The following is a 25,108-nucleotide window of genomic DNA, read 5'->3' on the forward strand; positions in this document are numbered from 1 at the left end:
TATAATAATTTAGCTTGTTAGATATTGAAGGGTCAGCAAGACAAGTAGCTAATTTCTACTGCTTTCATAGTGTCAAAGCAAAACAAATTTGGCTACACAGCAAGAAAACAAAAATAATAATGACAATAATAGAAGCTTTAAGGATATTTCACCACAATGAAAGACACCTTCGATTCAACAGAATGAACCAATCATCCAAGCTTCGATATAATCACTCACACAACTTGTTAAATGGATGAACATATTAAAATATCTCTGCTGTGACTGCAGAGACTGCTTCAGCATCAAAATTTCTCTGACATTCTAGCAGAGACTGCTCTCAGCTTCGAATAGACTTTACCTGCTGGGGATCCTAAAATAAGACTACACAAAGAATCTCTAGCAACTTTAATGTTCAAGAAAGACCCCAAAATGTGTATCTTCGCATCTGCTATCACTATTCGAGTCCTTGTCGAATTCTCAATAGCAAACTTTGTTTTGCCACCCTTACCAGCCAACCGGCCGATTGCGCGAGAAAGGTGCTCGCCCCGCAAGGTCTTGACATCCTTGATCTCAAATGAATCTACATACAAATCATCGAGTCGCAGGAGGGCAACGGCATCCGGAATATCGAAACCAAGCATGAAGGCATGGACAAAATCCGCACACTTTTGCAGGTTACTGATGTCAGGCGTGTCCGATCGTGTCTTCAATTCAACCTTTCGCGTCTGAAAAAATCACAGCCAGACAATCACCCCGGATCAGCTGCTACTCTTCCAAACCAGAAAGAAAACCCATCATCCATTTCAAGCATTAATCGGTACAGGAAAAACCACCAAAGCAAAAGACAAGAACAAGTATCAAGACACAAGTGTGAACAATGAATTTCATTGCTACAGCAATGTTATAGAGGAGAAACAGTATCAAAGATGATGAATACACACCACATCCAAGTTCTTTGTCGCTATAAGCATATTAAAGCTATCCTTCTCTACTGTGCATTGATAGTAATTCCACTTGAAACACACTCTTCAAAGAGAGCCTTACTCAAAAAAAGAAAGAATTCTAAAAGAAGTTTAATTACCATCTTTTCTGTCATAAAACCAAGTTTAGGAAAGTACAAGACGATTTTCTATCAAAACACCAACGAGATAATCCAATTTATGAACTTAGAGCTGTTTTTTTTCATTAAAGCAAAGGAAAAAAACTAAAAAATCAATAAGGAAGAAGAAATCCAAAAAGAAAGAGAAACTATTCATGCTTATCATACACAAATTGCCTTTAATATACAAAAAAAACTAATTCAGAAACAGCCATCCATCAGATTTCCCTCCGCAAGAGAGAAAAAGAAAAAGTAGGAAAAATAATAATAATAAAACAAAGATGGTAGTCCTAAATTTACATAAACAAAACCCACAAAAAAAAAACTGAAAAAACATATGATCCACTTATTCGGAATCACCATAGGAAACAAAAAAACTATATGAAAAGGCAGGAAAACAGAGAAAAAGCAATAAGAATCATCCAAACACGAGACACAAACCAAAGCAAAAAAACCAACAACGCAGAAACCAATCAAGGGACGTTCATAAAAGGAAAAAGCAAGCCAATTGAACGAAAAACACTCATTCCCATCTCCAAAAAACGATCAACCCCCCCCCCCCCAAAAAAAAAGCTCAAAAACCCCAGAAATTGAGCGGAAGAAGGCACTGGAGAAGATGAATAGGGAAGAAAACCGACCTTGAGATTCATCCGGATGTCGATCTTCATCTGCTCGTAGACGGGCGTGTAGATGTCCATCCACGCCTTCTTCAGAGGCGTGTAACGGTGAGGTGGGACGGAGACCTTACGGAACTGAACCTGCCCGCTGGACATCTCATGGGCCTTGAGGGGCTCGAACTTCACCTTCATGGCGAAGGACACCGGCTCCGCTGCCGGATTCGCAGCTCCGGTGTCGACCGTCATGGCTTCCGACGCCGCTCCTTTCTCCATCTCCGCAAAAACCCTAACCCTAACCTGGTCAGTGTTTGGTGATAAAAAGGAGGTTCTATTCGAATCCGGGTTGAATTCACAGGGTCCGACTAATATATGGAGTTGGTATGGTTTGTGAGTTTTCATATCAGATCTGACAATTTATAAATGCGAAAAGAAAATTTTAAAAATTATTTTACAGAGTACGGACCGGGTCTGGTTTACGTAATCCTTATAAGATTCGGGTATGACTTTTCTTATGATGAGTTGGTTCTGAACCGAATCCAGAATCGATACAGCACTTCAAAGTCAGATAGGAATTTGTGCCCGACTGGATCTAACCAGGTATGACCCGTTACATACGACAATATTGGTAGTATTGAGCACTTTTAGTTTTAGCAAAAATTTTTAAGTGTCTACGCTTGAATTTCAGAGGAGCAAGCGGGTTGGATCTGAATCGGATATATGGGGTTTGATCATAGAGGACCATGCATCATATGGTTGGCAAATGATTCAGCTCTGGCCGGATCCGGTATGAGTGATGAATCTATAATGGGCAGAGATCATGAGCTTTGATCATGGCGATTAGGTACATTGGATTGGGAATTGCAGCAGGTCAGACCCGACCCAGTATGAGATATGCAATATTCTGTTCTTGGTGTATCAGGTGCTCTACCTAGGGTTGGCAATGGATTGAGGTTCAACCCGATCCAAAATGAGACCTGTGAGGTTCTGGCCTTGTTTTTCAATACAGTTTTTTGGTGGGACCTTGGGAAGAAGCTGGGGTCTGACTTGGGCCCAGGTGTACGTGAACTGGGTCGGTAGGGTATTTTATACCTTCTTATGGTTGAAATGCAAAGCACATCCTCATTGAGATTCTTACTTTCTTAGTATGTTTTAGTGCTTGAATCTCAAACTTGGATTTGAGATCTGGAATCAAACTTTAAAAAAGGAAAAAGAGTATCTCGAGGATCGGAGGTAAACGAATCGTTGGATTGATCCCTCTTCATGGAGCCAAAGATACTTGAATCCCTAAAAAAACATGAATCTTATATCTTCGTTTTCTGCCAATATGTTTAGTTGCATTCAAATGTGATTTGGAATCTCATGCAAACACCTAACCAAACATGTGATTTCAAATATCATGTAAATGAAAAAATGGAATGTGATTGAAATCATATTTGAAGTGAATCTCATTATGACACGGTGGAATATGTGATTTGAAACAATATGACCTTAAATCACATTTGATTTCATCTCATGCATCCAATTCAAAAAAGTGGGTTTTTTTTTTTTTGGGGGGGGGGGGGAGGGATGAGATCTCAACCAAACCTTCCCACCTGAAGAGACAGGGAACCGTGTTGAAAATTTTCAGCCAAATCTATCATGATTTTCATTTTCATATGAAAAAATTATCGTATGAGAATTAATTTTTCATTTACAAAAAATTCTGCCACTTTCAAACATGGTAAAAAAAATCAACATGGCCTGCTAATCAAAATTTATCGATCAGCCTTCTTCGGAACAATTACACCAATGAACTCAGTAAGCAAGGCGGTTTTTCCCTGGTTATCCAAAAATAAATTCAATTATCTGCATATCTACTTTCCCTAGATTCCCACCAGTTTTTTTCCATCAATTCCTCCCAAATACACCTCCCAAGCAGATCATATGAGAGTTTGATAAATAAGCTGAAAGATTGAGAGGGAAATGAAGGTTTTTCTTTTCTCTTGCTTTGAATGGTGGAACTACCAGCTACCAAAGCAGGTTATATGTCCCCCCCCCCCCGAACAGGGCAGTTAGCTACATCTCATGATCGGGGGTCCCAAAGAGCACCACGTATGTAAGCATGTGCGTCTCGTATCCCCATGTTTGTCAGCATTAATTAGCGTTGGAGTTTGATGAGATTGCAAAGACTTAAGTACCCTCTCCTCCATTGGTGCAAAAAAAAAATGACGGTTCTTGAAAAGGAGTGGTTGTAAAGACTTAAGTGCCCCGAAGATGATTATTTAAGACCCAGTCTCTGCACTGGAGGATTATCCGAAAAAGAAATCTCTCCTGGAGGAGGCCATGAACATCAACCCTCTTACTCTCTCTCTCTCCCTTCTATTTCTGCTTCTGTGCACATCCATTAGAAGATCATACATTGCTCCATCAAGCACCGACTGACCTGCACATTGACTGTTGTGGAGCCTGATTCAAAGTTTTTACCCTTACAGGAGGAGGGTTTGGGGGCTCATCCCAGCGTGGGTAGCATCATTCAACTCTCTCTCTCTCTCTCCCTTCTATTTATGCTTTTGTGCACATCCATTAGAAGATCATGCATTGCTCCATCAAGCACCGACTGACCTGCACATTTACTGTTGTGAAGCCTGATTCAGAGTTTTTACCCTTACAGGAGGAGGGTCTGGGGGCTCCTCTCAGCGTCGGTAGCATCATTCAACTTGAAGAGTTGTGGAGTCTGATTTAGAGTTTTTACCCTTACAGAAAGGGGGGTCTGAGAGCTCCTCTCAGTGTGGGTAGCATCATTCAACTTGAAGAGTTATGGAGTCTGATTCAGAGCTTTTACCCTTACAGAAGGGGGGGGGGGGTCTGAGGGCTCCTCCCAGCGTGTTCATGGCCTTTTGCCCTTACAGGAGGGGGGTCCGGGGGCTCATCAACCCTCTCTCGCTCTCTCTCCCTTCTATTTCTGCTTCTGTGCACATCCATCAGAAGATCCTACATTGCTCCATCAAGCACCGACTGACCTGCACATTGACTGTTGTGGGTCCTTACTGATGAGCTGCCTGTAAATTTATTTGACTCTGGGTCCTTACTGCACTTGAAGTTGAGTCGTTGTATTTTTTGTTATTCGGTGGGTGGTGAGGCCCTCCTCTACTCTCTCAAGACTCTTAGCTTGGGCAATCTTTCTTTAGATGATTACAACCACAATCAAGGGCTCTGTTTGAAGGCATCCTTAAGGAACATAAAGTGTCAGGCCAACGTGATAAGGGCTCTGTTTGAAGCATGGTGCTGGGAGACCAACACCTTTGTGTTTCCGTGGGGAGAGATGACGATCACCTTGGAAGATTTGGCGATGATGGGACTCCCATTGCTTGGAGAGCTCGCTCGAGAGGACCCCAACAATTTCAAAAGCAACAGTGCAGAATCCGGCAAGGCTTGGACAATCTTTCTTTTGATGATTGTGGTTGTAATGTATCGTTGAAGTTAAAATGGGGAATGAACTGATAATAGAAATCGCTGAAAATTAACAGAAATAAACTAGACTCAATAACGAAGACACCACTTTTTACGGATTTGGAATATGACCTCCGGTTAGGGAGATATGACCCTGACAAGTTGGTCCTAATTCGGGTAGGGATTTACAGCGATTTGCTTACTGAATAACACTACAAATCGCTATAGCGATTTGCGGAAGACACTACAAATCGCTATAGCGATTTGCGGAATTATTTACAGAGCCGGTACTGAGATCTCATGTTCGGGGGTTCCAAACCGCGCCACGTATAAGATGCAGACCGGCATGTATCCCCATGTGGGTCGCCATCATATTGCATCGTAATTTGGTGCCGCAGCAAAGACTCAAGTAACCTTTACCGCCATTCGCTTCTTCTCCTCGGACGGACATAAATGCCCTTCTTCTAGAAAACTGAATCGTCGGTTCGTGAAAATGACAAAACTGCCCTCCATCGATATCGCGGGAAAACGTTCCATAGGTGGTTGTAATGTATCATTGAAGTTAAAATGGGGAATGAAATGACAATAGATATCGCTGAAAATTTACAGAAATAAATGCCCTCCTTCTAGAAAACTGAATCGTCGGTTTCTCTTCCTCGGACGGACATAAATGCCCTCCTTCTAGAAAACTGAATCGTCGGTTCGTGAAAATGACAAAACTGCCCTCCATCGATATCGCGGGAAAACGTTCCGCAGGTGGTTGTAATGTATCGTTGAAGTTAAAATGGAGAATGAAATGACAATAGATATCGCTGAAAATTTACAGAAATAAATGCCCTCCTTCTAGAAAACTGAATCGTCGATTCGTGAAAATGACAAAACTGCCCTCCATCGATATCGCAGAAAAACGTTCCGCAGGTGGTTGTAATGTATCGTTGAAGTTAAAATGGGGAATGAAATGACAATAGATATCGCTGAAAATTTACAGAAATAAATGCCCTCCTTCTAGAAAACTGAATCGTCGGTTCCTCTTCCTCGGACGGACATAAATGCCCTCCTTCTAGAAAACTGAATCGTCGGTTCGTGAAAATGACAAAACTGCCCTCCATCGATATCGCGGGAAAACGTTCCGCAGAGTTTGCGTATGTAGCAAGCGTTATGTTGTATGATACAAATAGTTCAAAAAAATCCTTTTCCGCTCTAAGCACTCTACCGGAGATTTTTTGCTTTCATCTCGAGTTGCCGGAGCATCCTTTCCTTTTTACCAGAGCATCTGTTTCCGTTTTACGCGCAGTCGCAGCATCGTTGCCACCTTCTGTTGCGTATTAGTTGTTACTGTTGCTTACTCTACAGTTGGAATATCCAAATTCCCATCGTTTCGGTGAGTTTCGTGTAAGTTTTCTTTCTTCAATATGAAGATTGGTTCTTATACAAGGATTTGTATTATGAACCCAAATATTCCGACGATTTCTAATGATGATGATCGTGTATTGTGTTGTGCAGGTTAGCAATGTCTGCGCCTCATCAGATTAGAGATACCCCGTCGTTCTATGGGTTGTCTATTAGAGAAGTGATCCGCCAGTCCCATCTATTTAAAGTTTTTGAAAGATACCAAAATATACTTAAGATTGAGAACGATGAAGACAGGGAAAAAGCCTTGGAATCGTATTTTGCGGAGGATTATCCATCAGATATCGAGGCTGCGGACCAAAGGAAGAACTCTGAAGAACGAAAGATGCAGAACAAGGATGACGAAGAGAAGGCAAAGGCCAGAAATATTGAAGAGAATATAAATAGAAGGTGGAGGATTAACGCACAGCAGATGGAAAAAAGGAAAAAGAAGGCGGAGGAGTGGGAAAGAGATTTTAGCAATATGATGGCGGAGGCTCGTAGGAGAAACTTGGAGAGTAGAGCAATGCGACACAAGGAGGCGGAGGAGAGGCGAAGGCAAATGAATAAGGAGGAGGAAGAGAAGGAAAGGCGAAGGAGGGAGTTGGAGTTCGAGGAAGCTAAGGAAATGCAAAGGCAGCAGAAGGAGAATGAGGAAAAGAAGGAAAGGCAACAGAAGGAGAAGGAGGAGGAGGTAGAGAAGGAAAGAGAAAGGAAGAAGCAGGAGGAAGAATTGCAGGAAAGAAGGAAACAACAACTGCAAGAGAAAGAAAGGCGGCGGAAGGAGAAGGAGGAAGAAAAGGAAAGGGAAAGGAAGAAGCAGGTGGAAGAACTGCTGCAAAGAAGGAAACAAGAAATCGAGGAGAAAGAAAGGCGGCTGAAGGAGAAGGAGGAGGAAAAAAAGGAAAGGGAAAGGAAGAAGCAGAAGGAAGAGGCGAAAAGGGAGAGACAAAGGAAGCAGAAGGAGGAGGAGATAAAGGAGAGAGAAATGAAGGAGGAGGATGCGAAAAAGGAGAGAGAAAGGATGCAGGAGGAGAAAAGGGAGAGAGAAAGGAAGGAGAAGGAGGAGGAGAAAAGGCAGAGAGAAAGGAAGCAGAAGAAGGAGGAGGAGAAAAGGGAGAGAGAAAGGAAGGAGAAGGAGGAGGAGAAAAGGCAGAGAGAAGGGAAGCAGAAGGAGGAAGAGGAGAAAAGGGAGAGAGAAAGGAAGGAGAAGGAGGAAGAGAAAAGGCAGAGAGAAAGGAAGCAGAAGGAGGAGAGGGACAAAAGGGAGAGAGAAAGGAAGGAGAAGGAGGAGGAGGAGAAAAGGGAGAGAGAAAGGAAGGAGAAGGAGGAGGAGAAACGCGAGAGAGAAAGGAATCAGAAGGAGCAGGCGGAAAAGGAGAGAGAAAGGAAGCAGAAGGAGGAGAAGGAGAATAGGGACAGAGAAAGGAAGCAGAAGGAGGATGAAAAAAGGAAGGCGAGAGAAAGGAAGGCGACGGTGGAGCCGGTAGAGATGGAGATTGAAAGCCAGTTCGAGGCAGTGGACCCACCAGAAAGTCCCAGGTTGGAGCGAGAACAGCAGAAAATAGCGACCAAGGTAAATATATATGTCCTGTCTGCGAAGATTTAATAATATGTTTAGCAATTTTGATATAGCGATTACTGTGTTAGGTATTGATATTTATAGTGATTACTGCGATAGTATGTCTGCAACCGATATTATTTATAGCGGTTAGTAGAATAATATTTATAAGTACAAATGGAAGTAATTTATAATTTGTAGGAATAATATGTTATTTTGTGTTACAGAGAGGTCACAGGAGAAGTAGAGCACCAGGTGAAAAGCTCGGAGGTCGCTGTCAATGGCCTGTAGTTCTGTCTTGGTATGGTCAACTGAGTGCATATCAGAAGGACCGACTACGAAATATGCACTTCGGTGGCCTTTTGGACCAGCAATATTTTGAAACTTGCTAGAATACCATGACTCACCTGGTAAATAAGTGGAATGATAAGACTAACACATTTTAGTTTGATTCTTTTGAGATCACCATGACTCTAGAAGATGTGGCGAGGATCACTGACCTTAAGTGCGCTGGCAGTGTTGTCCTATTACGGCATCCAAACTATAACGCAAGAAAAAACTGCACTGCCCTTCTAGGAATGTCGATGGACGAATGGAGTAAATGTATTTCTGGTGGAAGCAATTCCACATCAATGAAGGTCTCAGTTTTCCGTAATAAATGGGAAGGCCACTCCGCTACTTGTGCATCTGAAACAGCTGACCAAGAGTTGCGCGGCTTCCTTCTATATTTTTTTGCTCTTACATTATTTTCCGATTGTTCTGGTTCGAGAATAAGTTTCATGTGGCTGCAGTACCTGGCAGACTTAGACGAAGTCGACAACTATGCCTGGGGTGCCGCTATGCTCGCACACCTGTACAGTCAACTCCACCGTGCGAGTAATGGTACGAAAACAGTTGGCGGATTTTGGCCATTTGTTCAGGTATTTGTTGATTACATACTTAGTATTTGTAGACAAATCTCATTGCAGTCTGTGGCGTTGCTAATAATATTTTTTTATTAGGCCTGGGCGTTGGAACATATTATCCCATTGCGTCCACGGTGTGGCCCTCCGATTTGTGGTTTTCCAAAGATCGGTCGCTGGGCCAGAATAAACGTCGCAGTTTATAATGCTAAGTCCATTTTAGATGGGCTGCAATTAAACGAGGTAAACGTTCTAAAATTGTTTACAATCGCGTCAGCATTTACCATTGAGTATTATAAGTCGTTGTAATGTTCAGCATTCTTAAGTATACATTGCTGCAGGATTGTCTTCCGTAGTGCATATCGTTGTTGCCATATCATGCGTAAATAAATTTTAATATATTTGTCATTCGTTATTAAAAAGAATTACCAATGTACAGGTTTTGTGGAGACCTTATGGAGATGGGGGCGATGATGAAGACGTTATTGCGGAGGCTGCCAGATTGTCTGGCCGCAATTTGTGGCTATTCTGCAATTTTGAAGCTGAGATGCAGCAAGGTAGTCGAGTTCTCCTACAATCTGGCTTGGGGCGGTCTATCCCAAATAAGCCTTTGGAGGTGAGAAGGAAGATGAATAATGGTGGGGGCAGGCACGTGAATTGGAGCGATCGGTACATGGACGAATTATTTAATTGGAACTCAGGTGGTGTCCGTGCCGTACCGTATGATCATGAAGGACGACAATTTGATCCCTTCTATTTCGAAAGCTATTGGGAACCAATGCGGCGAAATCGGAAGATTGAGAAAATTGTCAACCCATGCCTCCCAACTGTCCCTTCTCATGTTGTAGCTCAGCCTCTACAACCAAAACGTCGCCTCGATCTGGTTAATATGACTAGTCCATCAGTAACAAATCACGAGGAAGACCGAACTCTTGCTCCAAAAGAGAAGACTGTCTCTGCTGCAAGGTTCGAACTTATTGAGAGGGAGAATAAGAAATTAAGGACAGAAGTAAGCACTATGGGGACCCAATTGAATGCAGTGGTGGACATGATGACCAGTCTTCTTAGGCAAGGTTTCGCAACGTGGAGGCCACCCAGGATAGACGGTCCACCAATAAAAAGTGAGAGACAAGTCTATGAAATTTCATCAGATTCGTCCAGTGACTCGGAATAAATCCTAGATTTTCTTTTTTATCACGCTATACATTTGTTGTAATTGTATAATGAGTTGCGGTAACGTGAAATTCTTTTACTTTTTAATTCTTTATTATTACATCTTTCCGACTTTGGGTCTCGGTAATAAATAAACTTTCCTCTATGGGAGGATTAGTAGGTTGATAAGAAGGATGGTTGTCTTCATCTATATTTTCTTTTTTACTAAACTAATTGAGTTCATCATCACTAAAAATATCATCATTTCTAGATAGTAACTTAAACAAGAAAGAGTAATCCATATTCTCTTTATGGGATTCATCCTTCTCAAAACCACTAACGTTATCTAAAAAAGTCACATTTCTAGAAACATATAGTTTGTCGTTCTTAACATCATAGCATCTAAATCTTTTTTGAGTTTCAGAATATCCAAGAAATGCATACGGAATGACTTTTGGTGAGAGTTTGTCATTTTTGTCGGTAAAGACAAAACATTTACATCCAAAGATTCTTAACCTATTTTAGTCGGGTTCCTTTTGGTATAAAATTTTAAAAGCTGAAGTTTTGTTTAGATTTTTTGAAGAAAAGTGATTTATAAGATAAACGGATGTAAGAGCCGCCTCGGCCCAAAAACTTTTTGGAATGTTTTGAGAAATGAGTAAAGTTCTAGTTGTTTCAATAATATACCTATGTTTTCTTTCAGCTAGACTGTTTTGTTGTGGTGTTTTTGGACAAGATCTATGATGAACTATTCTATGGTTTTCAAGATAGTTTTTAAAATCATTTGAAAGATACTCTCCTCCGGAATCAACTCTAAAGATTTTTAAATTATCATTAAATTGATTTTTAATCATCATATGATATGTTTTAAACAATGCAAAGACTTCATGCTTATGTTTAAGGAAGTATATCCAACAAAATCTTGAATAATCATAAAAAAAATAACATAGTAAGCAAATCCTCCCTTAGATACTACGGGTGTCTTCACCTCGAAAGAATAGCGTACAAAGTATTGGCGAAGACAAATACATCGATTGTTTGCCATCGCTGATTACAACGATGCAAATAATCAATAGATAAGGAAAGGATTTGTTGCCATCGTTGGATACTTCGTGCTTTGAGTCGGAGAGCGATCTGTGGCATCGCAGCATAAATCCGAGTGCACAAGTTCAAAAGATTTGTTTGTAAACGTAGATCTTTGTTCAAAAGTCAAGCTTCTCATTTTTCCAAAAATGCAATGATTACAATTGAAATTACTATTACAGAGATCTTTGTCTTCGCAATCGCTGTATTTGTCTTCGCCTCGAAAGAATAGCGCACAAAGTATTGGCGAAGACAAATACAGCGATTGTTTGCCATCGCTGATTACAGCGATGCAAATAATCAATAGATAAGGAAAGGATTTGTTGCCATCGCTGGATACTTCGTGCTTTGAGTCGGAGAGCGATCTGTGACATCGCAGCATAGTGATTTGTGGGTATGATTCGAATGTCAAATCACACGTGAAAAACGTATTTTTGAATATTTAAAACTTAATGAGCGGCATGGAAAGACGTATTTTTGAATACTTCGAACACAAGCATTTAATTTGGCGGCGGTTATCAAAAAAAGGCAGCATGCGAAAAGCCGTATTTATATTTTTTTTAAACGCAATCAATTAATTAGCTTCGTGCTTTGAGTCAGAGAGCGATCTGTGGCATCACAGCATGGTGATTTTTGGGTATTGTTCGAATGTCTAATCACACGTGGATAGCGATATGTGGCATCGCAGCGTAAAACGTTGTTGATTATTGTTGGACTGTCAATCTTAGCGTGATGCGAAGGATTGTTCAAGTGTGCTGCGATGTGTGGCATCGCAGCGTAGGACTGTCAATCACTGTGCTGCGATGCCACAGATTGCTATTCAACGATAACCACAAATCGCCATACACCTCCAGTGAACTTCTTCTCCAGCAAATCTTTCGCGTTCCCGACACCTCCACTTGCCTTTTGAAATCATTATTGTCAGTTCTCTATTTGAAAGCATTAGAACACATATATGCATGATTGAATCACTATGAAGTTTTTTTGACAAACTTAGAACATATATATGCTTGATTAAATCACTATGAATTTTTTTTGACAACCTTAGAAGACATATATGCTTGATTGAATCACTATGATTTTTTTTTTACAACATTAGAACAAATATATGCAAGATTGAATCACTAGAATTTTTTTGACAACCGTAGAACACATATATGCATGATTTAATCACTATAATTTTTTTTTACAAACTTAGAACACATATATGCATAATTAAATCACTATAAAATTTTTTTACAGCGGTAAAACACATATATGCATGATTGAATCACTATAAATTTTTTTTTCAAAAGCTTAGAACATATTTATGCATGATTGAATCACTATTATTTTTTTTTTGACAACCTCAGAACACATATATTCAATATTGAACCACTATGATATTTTTTTGACAGCCTTATAACACTTTTTTGCATGATTGAATCACTATGATTTTTTTTTATGAGAGCCTTAGAATACATATATGCAAGATTGAGTCACTATGAAATTTTTTTGGTAGCCTTAGAACACATATATGCATGATTGAATCACTATGATTTTTTTTGACAACCTTAGAACACATATATTTAATCACATATATATGCATGATTCAATGTCTAAGATTTTTTTTTGACAGCAATAGAACACATATATGCATGAGTGAATCACTATAATGTTTTTTGACAAGCTTAGAACACATATATTCATGATTGAATCAATATAAAAAAATATTGACAGCGTTAGAACACATATATGCATGATTGAGTCACTATAAAATTATTTGGCAACATTACAACCCATATATGCATGATTGAATCAACATAATTTTTTTTTGACCGACTTACAACACATATATGCATGATTGAATCACTATGAGTTTTTTTTTACAACCTACGAACATATATATGCAAGATTGAATCACTATGATTTTTTTTAGGGCCTTAGAATACATATGTGCAAGATTGAATTTTTTTTGAAAGCCTTGGAACACATATATGCATGATCGAATCACTAAAAAAAAATTTTAACAGCCTTGGAACACATATATGCATGATTAAATCACTATGAATTTTTTTTGTCAAACTTAGAACACATATATGCATGATTGATTCTAAATGAACTTTTTTTTACAGCCTTAGAACACATATGCATGATTGAATCACTATGAATTTTTTGTCAAACTTAGAACACATATATGCATGATTGATTCTAAATGAACTTTTTTTTACAGCCTTAGAACACATATGCATGATTGAATCACTATGAATTTTTTGTCAAACTTAGAACACATATATGCATGTTTGATTCTTAATGAACTTTTTTTTATAACCTCAGAACACACATGCATGATTGAATCATAGTGAATTTTTTTTTAGAGCCTTATAACACATATATGCTTGATTGCATCACTGTGATTTTTTTTGGCAGCCTTAGAACATATATATGCATGATTGAAATTTTTTTGATAGCCTTTGAAAAAATATATGCATGATTGGATCACTATGAAATTTTTTTGACAACCTTAGGAAACATATATGCATGATTGAATCACTATAATTTTTTGGACAACCTTACAACACATATATGAGTGATTGAATCACTATGAAGTTTTGTTGACAGCCTTAGAACATATATATGGCAGATTGAAATTTTTTTGACAGCCTTAGAACACATATATGCATGATTGAATCACTATGATTTTTTTTTGACAACCTTAGAACACATATATGCATGATTGAATCACCATGAATTTTTTTTATAGCATTATAACACATATATGCATGATTGAATCACTATAATTTTTTTTGGCAACCTTAGAACACATATATGCATGATTGAATCACTATAAAAAAAATCACAATCTTAGAACACAAATATGCATGATTGTGTCACTATAAATTTTTTTTTACAGCCTTAGAACACATATATGTATGATTGAATAACTACATTTTTTTTACAAAAAAGCCGTATTTATATTTTTTTTAAACGCAATCAATTAATTAGCTTCGTGCTTTGAGTCAGAGAGCGATCTGTGACATCGCAGCATAGTGATTTGTGGGTATTGTTCGAATGTCTAATCACACGTGGAAAACGTATTTTTGAATATTTAAAACTTAATGAGAGGCATGAAAAGACGTATTTTTGAATACTTCGAACGCAAGCATTTAATTTGGCGCGATTATAAAAAAAAGGCGGCATGCGAAAAGCCGTATTTATATTTTTTTTAAACGCAATCAATTAATTAGCGGGCTGTTTTCAAAAAATGGCTGCACGTTAAAGGACTTTACCTTTGTAGGCGAGGACGACGTTTCAGTATCTCCGTTGCAAAGGTGCCATCGATATCTCCGTCCAGGCATGGCGCCGAAGAAGGGGACAATCGGAGCAGTACGACCAGCCATGGCGGACAAGAAGAGGACTAGTGGAGAAATACGACCCGGCACGACGCCAAAGACGATGGGAGCACTACGACCGGGCACGGCGGCAACAGAGAGGACAATGGTAGCAAAACGACCAGGCACGGTGCTAGAGGAGTGGACGAGGGGAGAAAAACGACCAGGCACGGAGCAAACAGATAGGAGGATGGGAGCTAAACGACCAAGCACGTTGCCAATGGAGTGGACGATGACAGCAAAACGGCCACGCACGGCTCTGAACAAGAAGACAACCACATCCACAGTACCAGGACTAGCGCTTAAGAGGTATATTCTTTGAAACGCCTGAGCGGTTTAGTGAACATTTGGCTTTTCATGTCGTATTTGGACTAGTGTTGTTTACTGTAGACAATAATTTCAATGTCCAATCCTGAATACCACGCTCATGGTGCACTCAGTGCAACATCCACAGTCTCGGGTGGGCGGCAACGCCCTGACGAGTTCGTAGATGACATCGAGCAGATGCAAGATGAATTTGCAGATGGGAACACTATCAGTAATTTTGTAAGTATTTGTCCACTATCAATTTCTAGGTCATCGGTTTGCATGTTCTGAAGTTCGTAACTTTGTGCAACCAGACAATGTATGATTTTGTCAATTACATTCAGAGCAACCCAACGAGCAATACAGTACGCATCATCATCCCGTATTTCATGGTATGTCTGTGCCGCTGTTGTTCTGTTTGCTTTCATGACGTACTCACGTTTCTTGGTGGTTAAACCTTGCTATTTCGTGCAACAGATGTACGTCCGGCGAAAGCCATACGACATAGGATTCGAAGATGCACTACCTTGTTGGAACAACGATGATGAGTGCATAGACATTTCGAAATTTGGAAAGGTAAGTGAACAAACCTCTTATCCAAGGTTTATTCGTAACATCCCCATCACGATAAGTCTCAGAAACGAAAAATGATTTTATCGATTCACAGATTTTACTTCTTACACTCTAGCAACATCCAGACCATTGGGTCCTATACGAGATGAATTTTCAGCTAAAACAACTATGGTGCTACAACTCATTGGACTGCCACAGTGGCGTAGAACGCGATGCTATGCATTTGGTAAGCTTGTACCCAAAGGTGAAGTAACTATTCGAGGTGGACCGGACTGTAATATATTATCCCTTTTTCACAGGCGGGATTTCTTAACGGGCAAATGGGTGTCGACATTGGTGAGTGGATGTTGCTCTGTGCTGACGATGCTCCGTTACAAAGTAATGGAGTCGATTGTGGCATATTCGTAATGAAGCATATTGAAGCAATATACAATGAAGAACAACCTTGTTTCCACGCTGTATGAGCTTCGTATCCGATGTTATTGGGTATTCCTGTTATATATTGGATTTCACATTACTTGTTTTGTTGCAGGAACATATTCCGGTAATACGCGACGAAATATGCGGAAAATTGATTGAGTTTAAAACGAACGGTAGACAGAATAGTATAAAGTGAAACCTATCGATTGCTCTGTCTGTACAACCTAACGAGGCCCTCCATCACCATTCTCGCCGTCCTCCTCGACAGTAACCCAGTGGTGCAGTCGCGCTGAGGGTGGCCAGCAGGAGCTCCGCCAAGTCATGTAGTGTATAACTGTAATGTTTCAAGGTGCTAGTGGGTATCTAAATTTTTGTCATGTAGTGTAAAAGAGGGTCGACCCCTATATGTTGTAACCTTTTCAGGGTTTTTTGCTAATGAAGCTTAAGTTGTCTTCCCTCTCTATTCTCCTCTCTTCTCCTTTTGTTCTTGCTGGTTTCCCGATTTCAATATGGTATCAGAGCTCTATTGAAAATGAAAGGGTGCTTTGTTGAAGATCGGTGAGAGGAAGAAGCTTCATCTGCATCGATCGTGCTGGGACCCATCTCAGCTTGTGTTCTCCACAGCTGACGTCCGTACCAACCTTGAAGTCTTGAACTTTTGGTCGATTGATGTTGGATTCCATTAGCTCTTGATTTTTGTGATTGAATGAATCAAGAATTTTAATGGTCGGATGAAATCTCAATTTTTAGTGGATTTTCTTGTATTTTCTGAAAAAACTGATGAACAGTACCCTGAATGCAAAAAGTTTGTGATTGTGATGCTATCGATGGGTTTTGTTTGCCCAAATCAATTGTAATCTGGTCATTTTTTGGTGTATGATAGATTGGGAGTGATTTGAAGGGCTATTTGGGTGTTTGGGTGCAATTTTGATGATAGATTTGGGTTCCTAGTTCAGGCGGTAACCCATTTTCTGTAGTTTTTCTCTGTTTCGACCAACATATTGTGTTGGGTTGCTGGTGCTTTCGACCAGCACAAGTACGACCAACATATTTTTCTCTGGTGAAAGATATTTCTAAATATCGCATTACGTGAACTTATCAATAAGAAAGGTTTGTTCTTAGAAATCGCTGTATTGATGAACCAACGGTAATGTACACCTAAGGCGATTTCTTTAGACGTACTTGTGGATTTATTTGAGACCCAAAGATTCGGTCCAATCGCATTGACTACCATTCAGAATAGCCCTCTGGCATGACATTGTTTTCATTAATGTGGAGTGCTTTTTTATTTAGGATTTGCTTTTGGTTTAATGAAACTGATGTATATACTCGAAAACTGACGGAGGGTGATAGGATGTTTCATTAATATTTGAATGACACAACACACAGTTCCACTTTGCTTCGCGAATAAGGAACCAACATAATCGACAATTCCTGCATACACGACTTATTCTTCAATCGAGTGCATAGGCGGCTTCGACGCAGTTGTCGTATCCGTCTATACCTTTTTCATAGGTCTGTAAGATCATAATTGAAGAAACCGTCGTTTAAAATTCAAGCAATTTTCAAAAGTTGGCACAAGTTTTCATGGTCGTAGCAGTGTAGTTTGACGTTAGACCACCAAGCGTATCGCTTTGTACTATTCGTAAAATAAGAACGCGACATTAAAGCGATGTTTAAGCATACAACATTTCATAGCGATGTTGAATATTATCATTTTGAACATTAGAAGTCTTTGTTCATTGCACACATCGCAGTCTCACCCTATGACTGTCAATCACGCGGGTTGAGCGCACATCTTTTATCAATTACAAGCCTTTTAGACCTCGCCTCCATCAGTTTCTCCTCCGAAATTAGAAAGGACGTCAACTTTTTGCAGAGTTCTTCGCGGAATCCGGGTATATCAACCTGCAAAAACAGATTGTAAACTAGAAGCAATAGACATGCCCTTAATTGCCAATAACAGAGGCCAAGGAATGGCATACAACGTTGAAACAGGGTTCTGCACCATTGTATATCGCTTCAATGTACTTCATTACAAATACGCCGCAATCAACGCCATTATCTTGTAAAGGAGCATGGTATGCCGTGCGATAGATCCACTCGCTGACATCGACTCCCAAAATGGCTATGAGGAAACCGATCTGAGAATAATGCGACCGAAAGTAAATTTATGACCTCAGTACACTACACGATACTCATATAGATGGAATCTTACGAGATGGGAAATGTCTAGCCGTAAACCACTGTCAACTTCCAACGAATTGTAACACCATAGTTGTTTTTCGCGTAAATCCATCACGTATAAGACCCAATGCTTTTCAGACTGCCAGAGTGTAGGAATCAGTATCTGCAAATAAATCGAAAAAATGTTGTTACCACTGTCAAGCTGTAATATTGCACTGTAGGTTTGTTTGCTTACCTTTTCACTTGTCATAAGGTCTCTGCAGTGATTACCGTTAACCCAATAAGGTTTGCCGTCTTGAAATCCACTGGAGTATGGCAAACGGCGTAATATAGTCTGCAAACAGAAAGAAACATTGCTAACACCAACGTTAACATACGAATCAATTGGACTAAATCAATAATGAAAAGCAACATAAAATACAACCGATATACCATGAAATATGGGCTGACGACGCTCACAGTCTGGCTTGGTGCGTTGCTTTTAATATAATTTACGAAATTGGATATAGTCTGTTTGCAGCAAATATGGTGTTGTATTGATCATACGTACACATGACTTACGTTTATAGACAACTACTACTAGTTTAATACTAACAAAATTACTGATCATGTTGCATTGTGCGAATTCACTGCGCATTCGGTTGATGTCCTCCAGGAGTGATTGACTAAGTTCACTGGAGGTGTATGGCGATTTGTGGTTATCGTTGAATAGCGATCTGTGGCATTGCAGCACAGTGATTGACAGTCCTACGCTGCGATGCCACACATCGCAGCACACTTGAACAATCCTTCGCATCACGCTAAGATTGACAGTCCAACAATAATCAACAACATTCTACGCTGCGATGCCACATATCGCTATCCACGTGTGATTAGACATTCGAACAATACCCAAAAATCACCATGCTGTGATGCCACAGATCGCTCTCTGACTCAAAGCACGAAGCTAATTAATTGATTGCGTTTAAAAAAAATATAAATACGGCTTTTCGCATGCTGCCTTTTTTTGATAACCGCCGCCAAATTAAATGCTTGCGTTCGAAGTATTCAAAAATACGTTTTTCCATGCCGCTCATTAAGTTTTAAATATTCAAAAATACGTTTTTCACGTGTGATTTGACATTCGAATCATACCCACAAATCACTATGCTGCGATGTCACAGATCGCTCTCCGACTCAAAGCACGAAGTATCCAGCGATGGCAACAAATCCTTTCCTTATCTATTGATTATTTGCATCGCTGTAATCAGCGATGGCAAACAATCGTTGTATTTGTCTTCGCCAATACTTTGTGCGCTATTCTTTCGAGGCGAAGACAAATACAGCGATTGCGAAGACAAAGATCTCTGTAATAGTAATTTCAATTGTAATCATTGCATTTTTGGAAAAATGAGAAGCTTGACTTTTGAACAAAGATCTACGTTTACAAACAAATCTTTTGAACTTGTGCACTCGGATTTATGCTGCGATGCCACAGATCGCTCTCCGACTCAAAGCACGAAGTATCCAACGATGGCAACAAATCCTTTCCTTATCTATTGATTATTTGCATCGTTGTAATCAGCGATGGCAAACAATCGATGTATTTGTCTTCGCCAATACTTTGTACGCTATTCTTTCGAGGTGAAGACACCCGTAGTATCTAAGGGAGGATTTGCTTACTATGTTATTTTTTTTATGATTATTCAAGATTTTGTTGGATATACTTTCTTAAACATAAGCATGAAGTCTTTGCATCGTTTAAGACATATCATATGATGATTAAAAATCAATTTAATGATAATTTAAAAATCTTTAGAGTTGATTCCGGAGGAGAGTATCTTTCAAATGATTTTAAAAACTATCTTGAAAACTATAGAATAGTTCATCATAGATCTTGTCCAAAAACACCACAACAAAACAGTCTAGCTGAAAGAAAACATAGGTATATTATTGAAACAACTAGAACAACTAGAAGCAAAAACCCGCTATCTATCGATTTGAACAAATTCAACCACGAACCGCAAGTCGTCAATGACAAACGACTATAAACTCTCCAAAAATCTGGCATTGTGGAGATCGGGTCATGCAAAGAGGCATGCCAACTAAGTTAATAGCCCACACGAGATTCCTGTGTCCCAAACCTATCTGTCGACTGCATCGTAGCCTGTCATAAAAGAGAAAATATTAGACACTGAATTAAGTTTCACAAGAAATGCCTACCTCCTCGCAACATCGATTACATACCAAAAGCCTTGTAAAACTGTAGCGATTGTTGCCGAAAATCTGGTCGGGAGGAATGTAGGTTTGAACGTTTGCCGGTACTTCTGCAGGGTATTGTTGCATGATGGACATTACACGAGTTAGCTATTTGACAAGCTTCACGCAATGGGGAGCAATATAATATTTTACATACCTGTTCATTCGAAGGGCTTTGTTGTTTTTTATTACAGGTTGGTTGTTTCTTAGTCCTTTTCTTGCCAACCAATTCTAGTGCACCCTTTGCCCTCCGACGACTGCGATCAGAGGCAGGTTTTCTTTTGATACCCTTTGCTTCATGAATATGTCCATCATAATCAGCAACGTTCACTACTGACTTGTTGAAGATAATGTTTACGCTTCGGCGCAACTTCTCGGGAGTGTCAAGCGAGACATGATTTTGACCTACGTTGTTCGATCCCATTATCTTCGGCTGGTATTCATTCGCTGCAAAAGACTTAATGTGAATTAACTCCACGTTTTCAAGTAACTCCGTTGCAGCTTTTCTCGCACATGCATAGCCTTCTTCGCTTCTCGATGCCAAATCAGCAACATGCATGAATGACCTACACAGTTGTTGGTAACGAGAGGCTATGTGGCACTTCTCGTCAACACCAGATTTACTCGCATTGTCCATAATGAGCATTTCAATCTTCGCGCGTCTCGTCCATCTTCGCATTACGTAAGACTCAGGTATTTCTTGTATCTTCTCTTGATTGAGTGCCTTTAATGCATGACAGCATAGGATACCTTTGAATTCATACATTTTGCACGAACATTCTACCCTTCCGTTGTCGACATTGTACGTGACATGCGCTTCTTGCCTTTCCTGATGCTTTTCGCCCTGACAAAAAATATGGTATTTGTGCATATTCTCGGTTTGCACCAGTTCTTCTATTTTGCAATTCATGACATGCAACACCTCTTTCTTGATCCATTCAAATACAGTTAGTGTATACAGAGCTGTAGATCACATCAATATTTTCATGCCAAAAGTTAGAGGTCGTGTATTGAAGCATTTCACGTCTTGTTCAAGCTCATTCTGTCTTAGACCGTCTACAAATAATTCATATTGTTCCATAAAACGAAACATTGTTAAACATGAATACAGGGTTTTCTTCAGCGTGGCATGTATAGATTCGGCTCTTTGTGTGCTTATCATACCTGCACAAAAGTATTGTCTTCCATATGCCAATGCCCACTTCTCTTTTTCTGCATATAAATTTTGTAACCACAGACAGTCAGAAAGGTCGTATGTCTTAATCATTTTGTCCTAATCTGACTTAAAGGTGACCTCGTCTACGCTATAAAGTACACACCTTGTAAAATGTTTGTCAAACCCTGTATTCTGATTAAATATGTGTCCTATATTCTTTGCTGTATTTTGAAAGATATGCCACAAACACAGGCGATGATGTGCATCTGGCCACACATGAAGCACTGCAGCCGCAATTGCGTGATCACCATCTGTGAGTACAGTTTCAGGATGCTTCCCATTCATTGCCTGTGTAAATACTCTGAACAACCACTCAAAGGTTTCCTTGGTCTGGTCATACACAAAAGCACCGCCTAATATACAACTCTGTGCGTGATGGTTCACTCCCACAAACTGCGCAAATGGCCACTGTTCAGTGTTAATCTTTACTGTAGTATCAAACACAAGCACATCATTGAAGCATTCATAATCTAATCTAGACCTTGAATCTGACCAAAACATATTCACGGCATATCCATCTGCATCCACTTGCATTGCACTAAAGAAACCATGTTCATTGCTTGATTTATTCTGTAAGTAACGAACCAAACAACATATTTCTCCGTTCTTCATGTTATCTGTCCTCTTCCTGCTCAAGTGGTTTCTAAGATCCAAAGGTGTGAATGACACATTTTCGCGACCACCATCTATGCGGGTAAACAAATTGTATGTCTTCCTTGGTGCAATGTCGGCGCTATCGGCTATTTCAGCCATTGCAGCATGAGCTACAGTTACTTTACGATGTGACTTTAGCATAGGAGTCAGAAATGATGCAGATAAATCATGATTATGATCACTGATTAAAGTACGCACGACAAATTTCCCATTCGGATGTCTTCTCAAAACCAATCTTGCCTGACATCCACATCTTGATTCTGGCGTGCTCCTAGTTGGATTTCCCATTGATTTCTTCCAACCTTGCTTGGAACAGACATATGTCTTTCTAACCAAGACACCCTGTGCATTTTTTGACCAAGAAAACCTTCTCACACTGAAGCCAACTTTTAAGGCATAATCATTGTAAAATTTATATGCATCTTCTTCGTTATTAAAATGCATTCCTTCTACAGGAACATAGTCAAGTGCAATTCCATGTACATTCCCGGTTCCTACGGTTTTATTAAGTGTACTGACATCAAAATCAAGATCATTATTGAATTGCATTTCTTCTCCTGGAACATTGAAGTCAGGTGTACTTCCGTGTACATTCCCGGTGCATACACTTTTATTATGTGCGCTGTCATGGTAGTCTACCTCATCATTGAATTGCATTTCTTCCACTGGAACATTCAAGTCAATAGTGGGTCTAATGCCTGCACCCTTCTTTTCATGTGCATCGTCAGTGCAGATGTTCAATTCTTCAGTTGGGTCATAAGCATAGATATTCAATTCTCCAGATCTTTCTATTGATTGAGCTACATCGTCTTTATTACAACCTGATGATAAGCTCAATAATGTTTTAAGCAATATATCAATTTGTGTTTGCAGTAACATGGCAAACAAGTCGATATTATCTCACAAAAACGAGAGTCTGTTACTAATACAGCGGTTTGAGATACAATGCATATGATGAGTGAATGTAGGATACCTGATGGGGTAGAGGCCCTTCCTAGCATCTGCAAACAAGCATTCCTGTCAACAGGTCCCAGCGTCTTACAAATATCGATAAGTTTCCAACCTTCGTAAGAACAAGATCTACCTGCAATAACCAAACAAAGCCTTAATGACACACAAGACGACATGCCTTCTTCATCGATAGCATGATGCTGGGAAGCTACTCACGCCGCCTTGATGGAACTGGTTGGAATGTTTGTGCATCATTGCTTTCTTCCTTAATGCCTAACAACAACGACAAATAAAAGAAGACAGTGGAATGTTTTGTAAGCAATATATCAATTTTCGTTAGCAAGCGGCATAGGTTTACTACGATTTAATCAGGATGCATATAAGAACGGATACCACTAGGGTTACGCAAGTCAAAGCAACGATTTAATGAATGAAAGTATCAAAGCAAGTGCGGTTTGATGTTTGCTTGTGCTGAGCATCGACGTGTCGCTTACCATGCCAATAAAATAAACATGTCGTACATGTGTGTTGACGATAACGCTCTCATAATATCCACGAGGCTCTAAAGCGAGTTCAATAGAAGTCGCTGAGAGAGCAACGATATGCATGCGAAAATCGCCCCGCCATGCGTGTCAAGATGTATTTCTGCACCCAAACGTTTTCAAAGTCTGTGTACAAATATCTTACAAATACATATTACAAAACATATAATATCTTACAAAACGATATATATAGCGATTTGTCAGATATTGAAAATCGATACGGCAGTTTAGTTTTTATAACTTATAACTCGACGATACAAAAACATACTATCTAAAAGGTCGATAAATATATCGCACAATAAATTACAAATCGATAAGGAAGAACTTGAACATAATAGCAAACAAATCGATATTAACTAACAAAAATGTATCTCACAAAAATGAGAGTCTGTTACTAATACAGCGGTTTGAGATACAATGCATATGATGAGTGACTGTAGGATACCTGATGGGGTAGAGGCCCTTCCTAGCATCTGCAAACAAGCGTTCTTGTCAACAGGTCCCAGCGTCTTACAAATATCGATAAGTTTCCAACCTTCGTAAGAACAAGATCTACCTGCAATAACCAAACAATGCCTTAATGGCACACAAGACGACATGCCTTCTTCATCGATAGCATGATGAGATGAAAAGCTACTCACTGTGCCTTGATGGCACTGGTTGGAATGTTTGTGAATCATTGCTTTCTTCCATGATGCCTAACGACAGCAGTAATGAAGAGAAGACACTGGAATGTTTTGTAACATTGGAACGTTGATAATGGGAGCACTGTTACAGCAGATGGCGCAGGCGAACGTCTCCACTTTAAATGGTTAACATCAAACTTTCTGGAAGGAGGACTTTTTTGTCCTTTTCCCCACCCGTCGTTTCACAACTTTTGAATGGAGGATATTTTTGTCATTTCCTCGAACCATCATTTCAGGGCAAGAAAAGCAAGTAAGGGTGATTAAGTCTTTGCAACAGCACCAGAGTCCGATGCAAAGTTATGTCAACATACACGGAAATACGTGCCCCATGTGCATGAATACGTGGCGCTCATTCGATCCCCCGAACACGGACGTGGGATTCAGTGAATCATCGGGGGCGAACATACACAACCCTCCCACCAGCTACCCCACTCACCATATTGGTTGCTTTCTCTTCATTTCCTTGACAATCTCAAGAATCTTATGATTGGTGAAGCCATCATGGACATACTTAATTTTCTCTGCTTGGATCTCTTTGATTGCACTAGGATATGGTTTTAGAGGAGGCCTCTTTCCCTGAAGATTCACAATTTGCTTAAGCTTGATGTAGGCCTTCTTCTTTGCTTTCTTCTCATCACGGTATTCCATCCATGAGAGAATATGAAATGTGAATGTGAATCCACATCAAAGTAATTTATATTGCACAAACAAAGAGAAGTTTGGTGCAGTATAAAATTATCAATGATCACC

General features: G+C 39.7%; 1 protein-coding gene across 1 annotated transcript; it reads right to left on the reverse strand.

Moving 5' to 3' along the window:
- LOC149832267 (uncharacterized) lies at positions 1–2,032 on the reverse strand. Its single transcript, XM_090014404.1, has 2 exons — positions 1,720–2,032; positions 1–707 (listed from the first exon to the last, which is right to left on the reverse strand). The coding sequence occupies exons 1-2, from the start codon at positions 1,969–1,971 to the stop codon at positions 285–287; spliced, it is 675 nt and encodes a 224-aa protein (XP_089870530.1). The 5' UTR covers positions 1,972–2,032; the 3' UTR covers positions 1–284.
- Between the last annotated feature and the right edge of the window lie 23,076 nt (positions 2,033–25,108).

This window comes from Nuphar pumila, chromosome 7 (genome assembly GCF_984573655.1).
Source record: "Nuphar pumila chromosome 7, dmNupPumi1.hap1.1, whole genome shotgun sequence".
Taxonomy (NCBI): domain Eukaryota; kingdom Viridiplantae; phylum Streptophyta; class Magnoliopsida; order Nymphaeales; family Nymphaeaceae; genus Nuphar; species Nuphar pumila.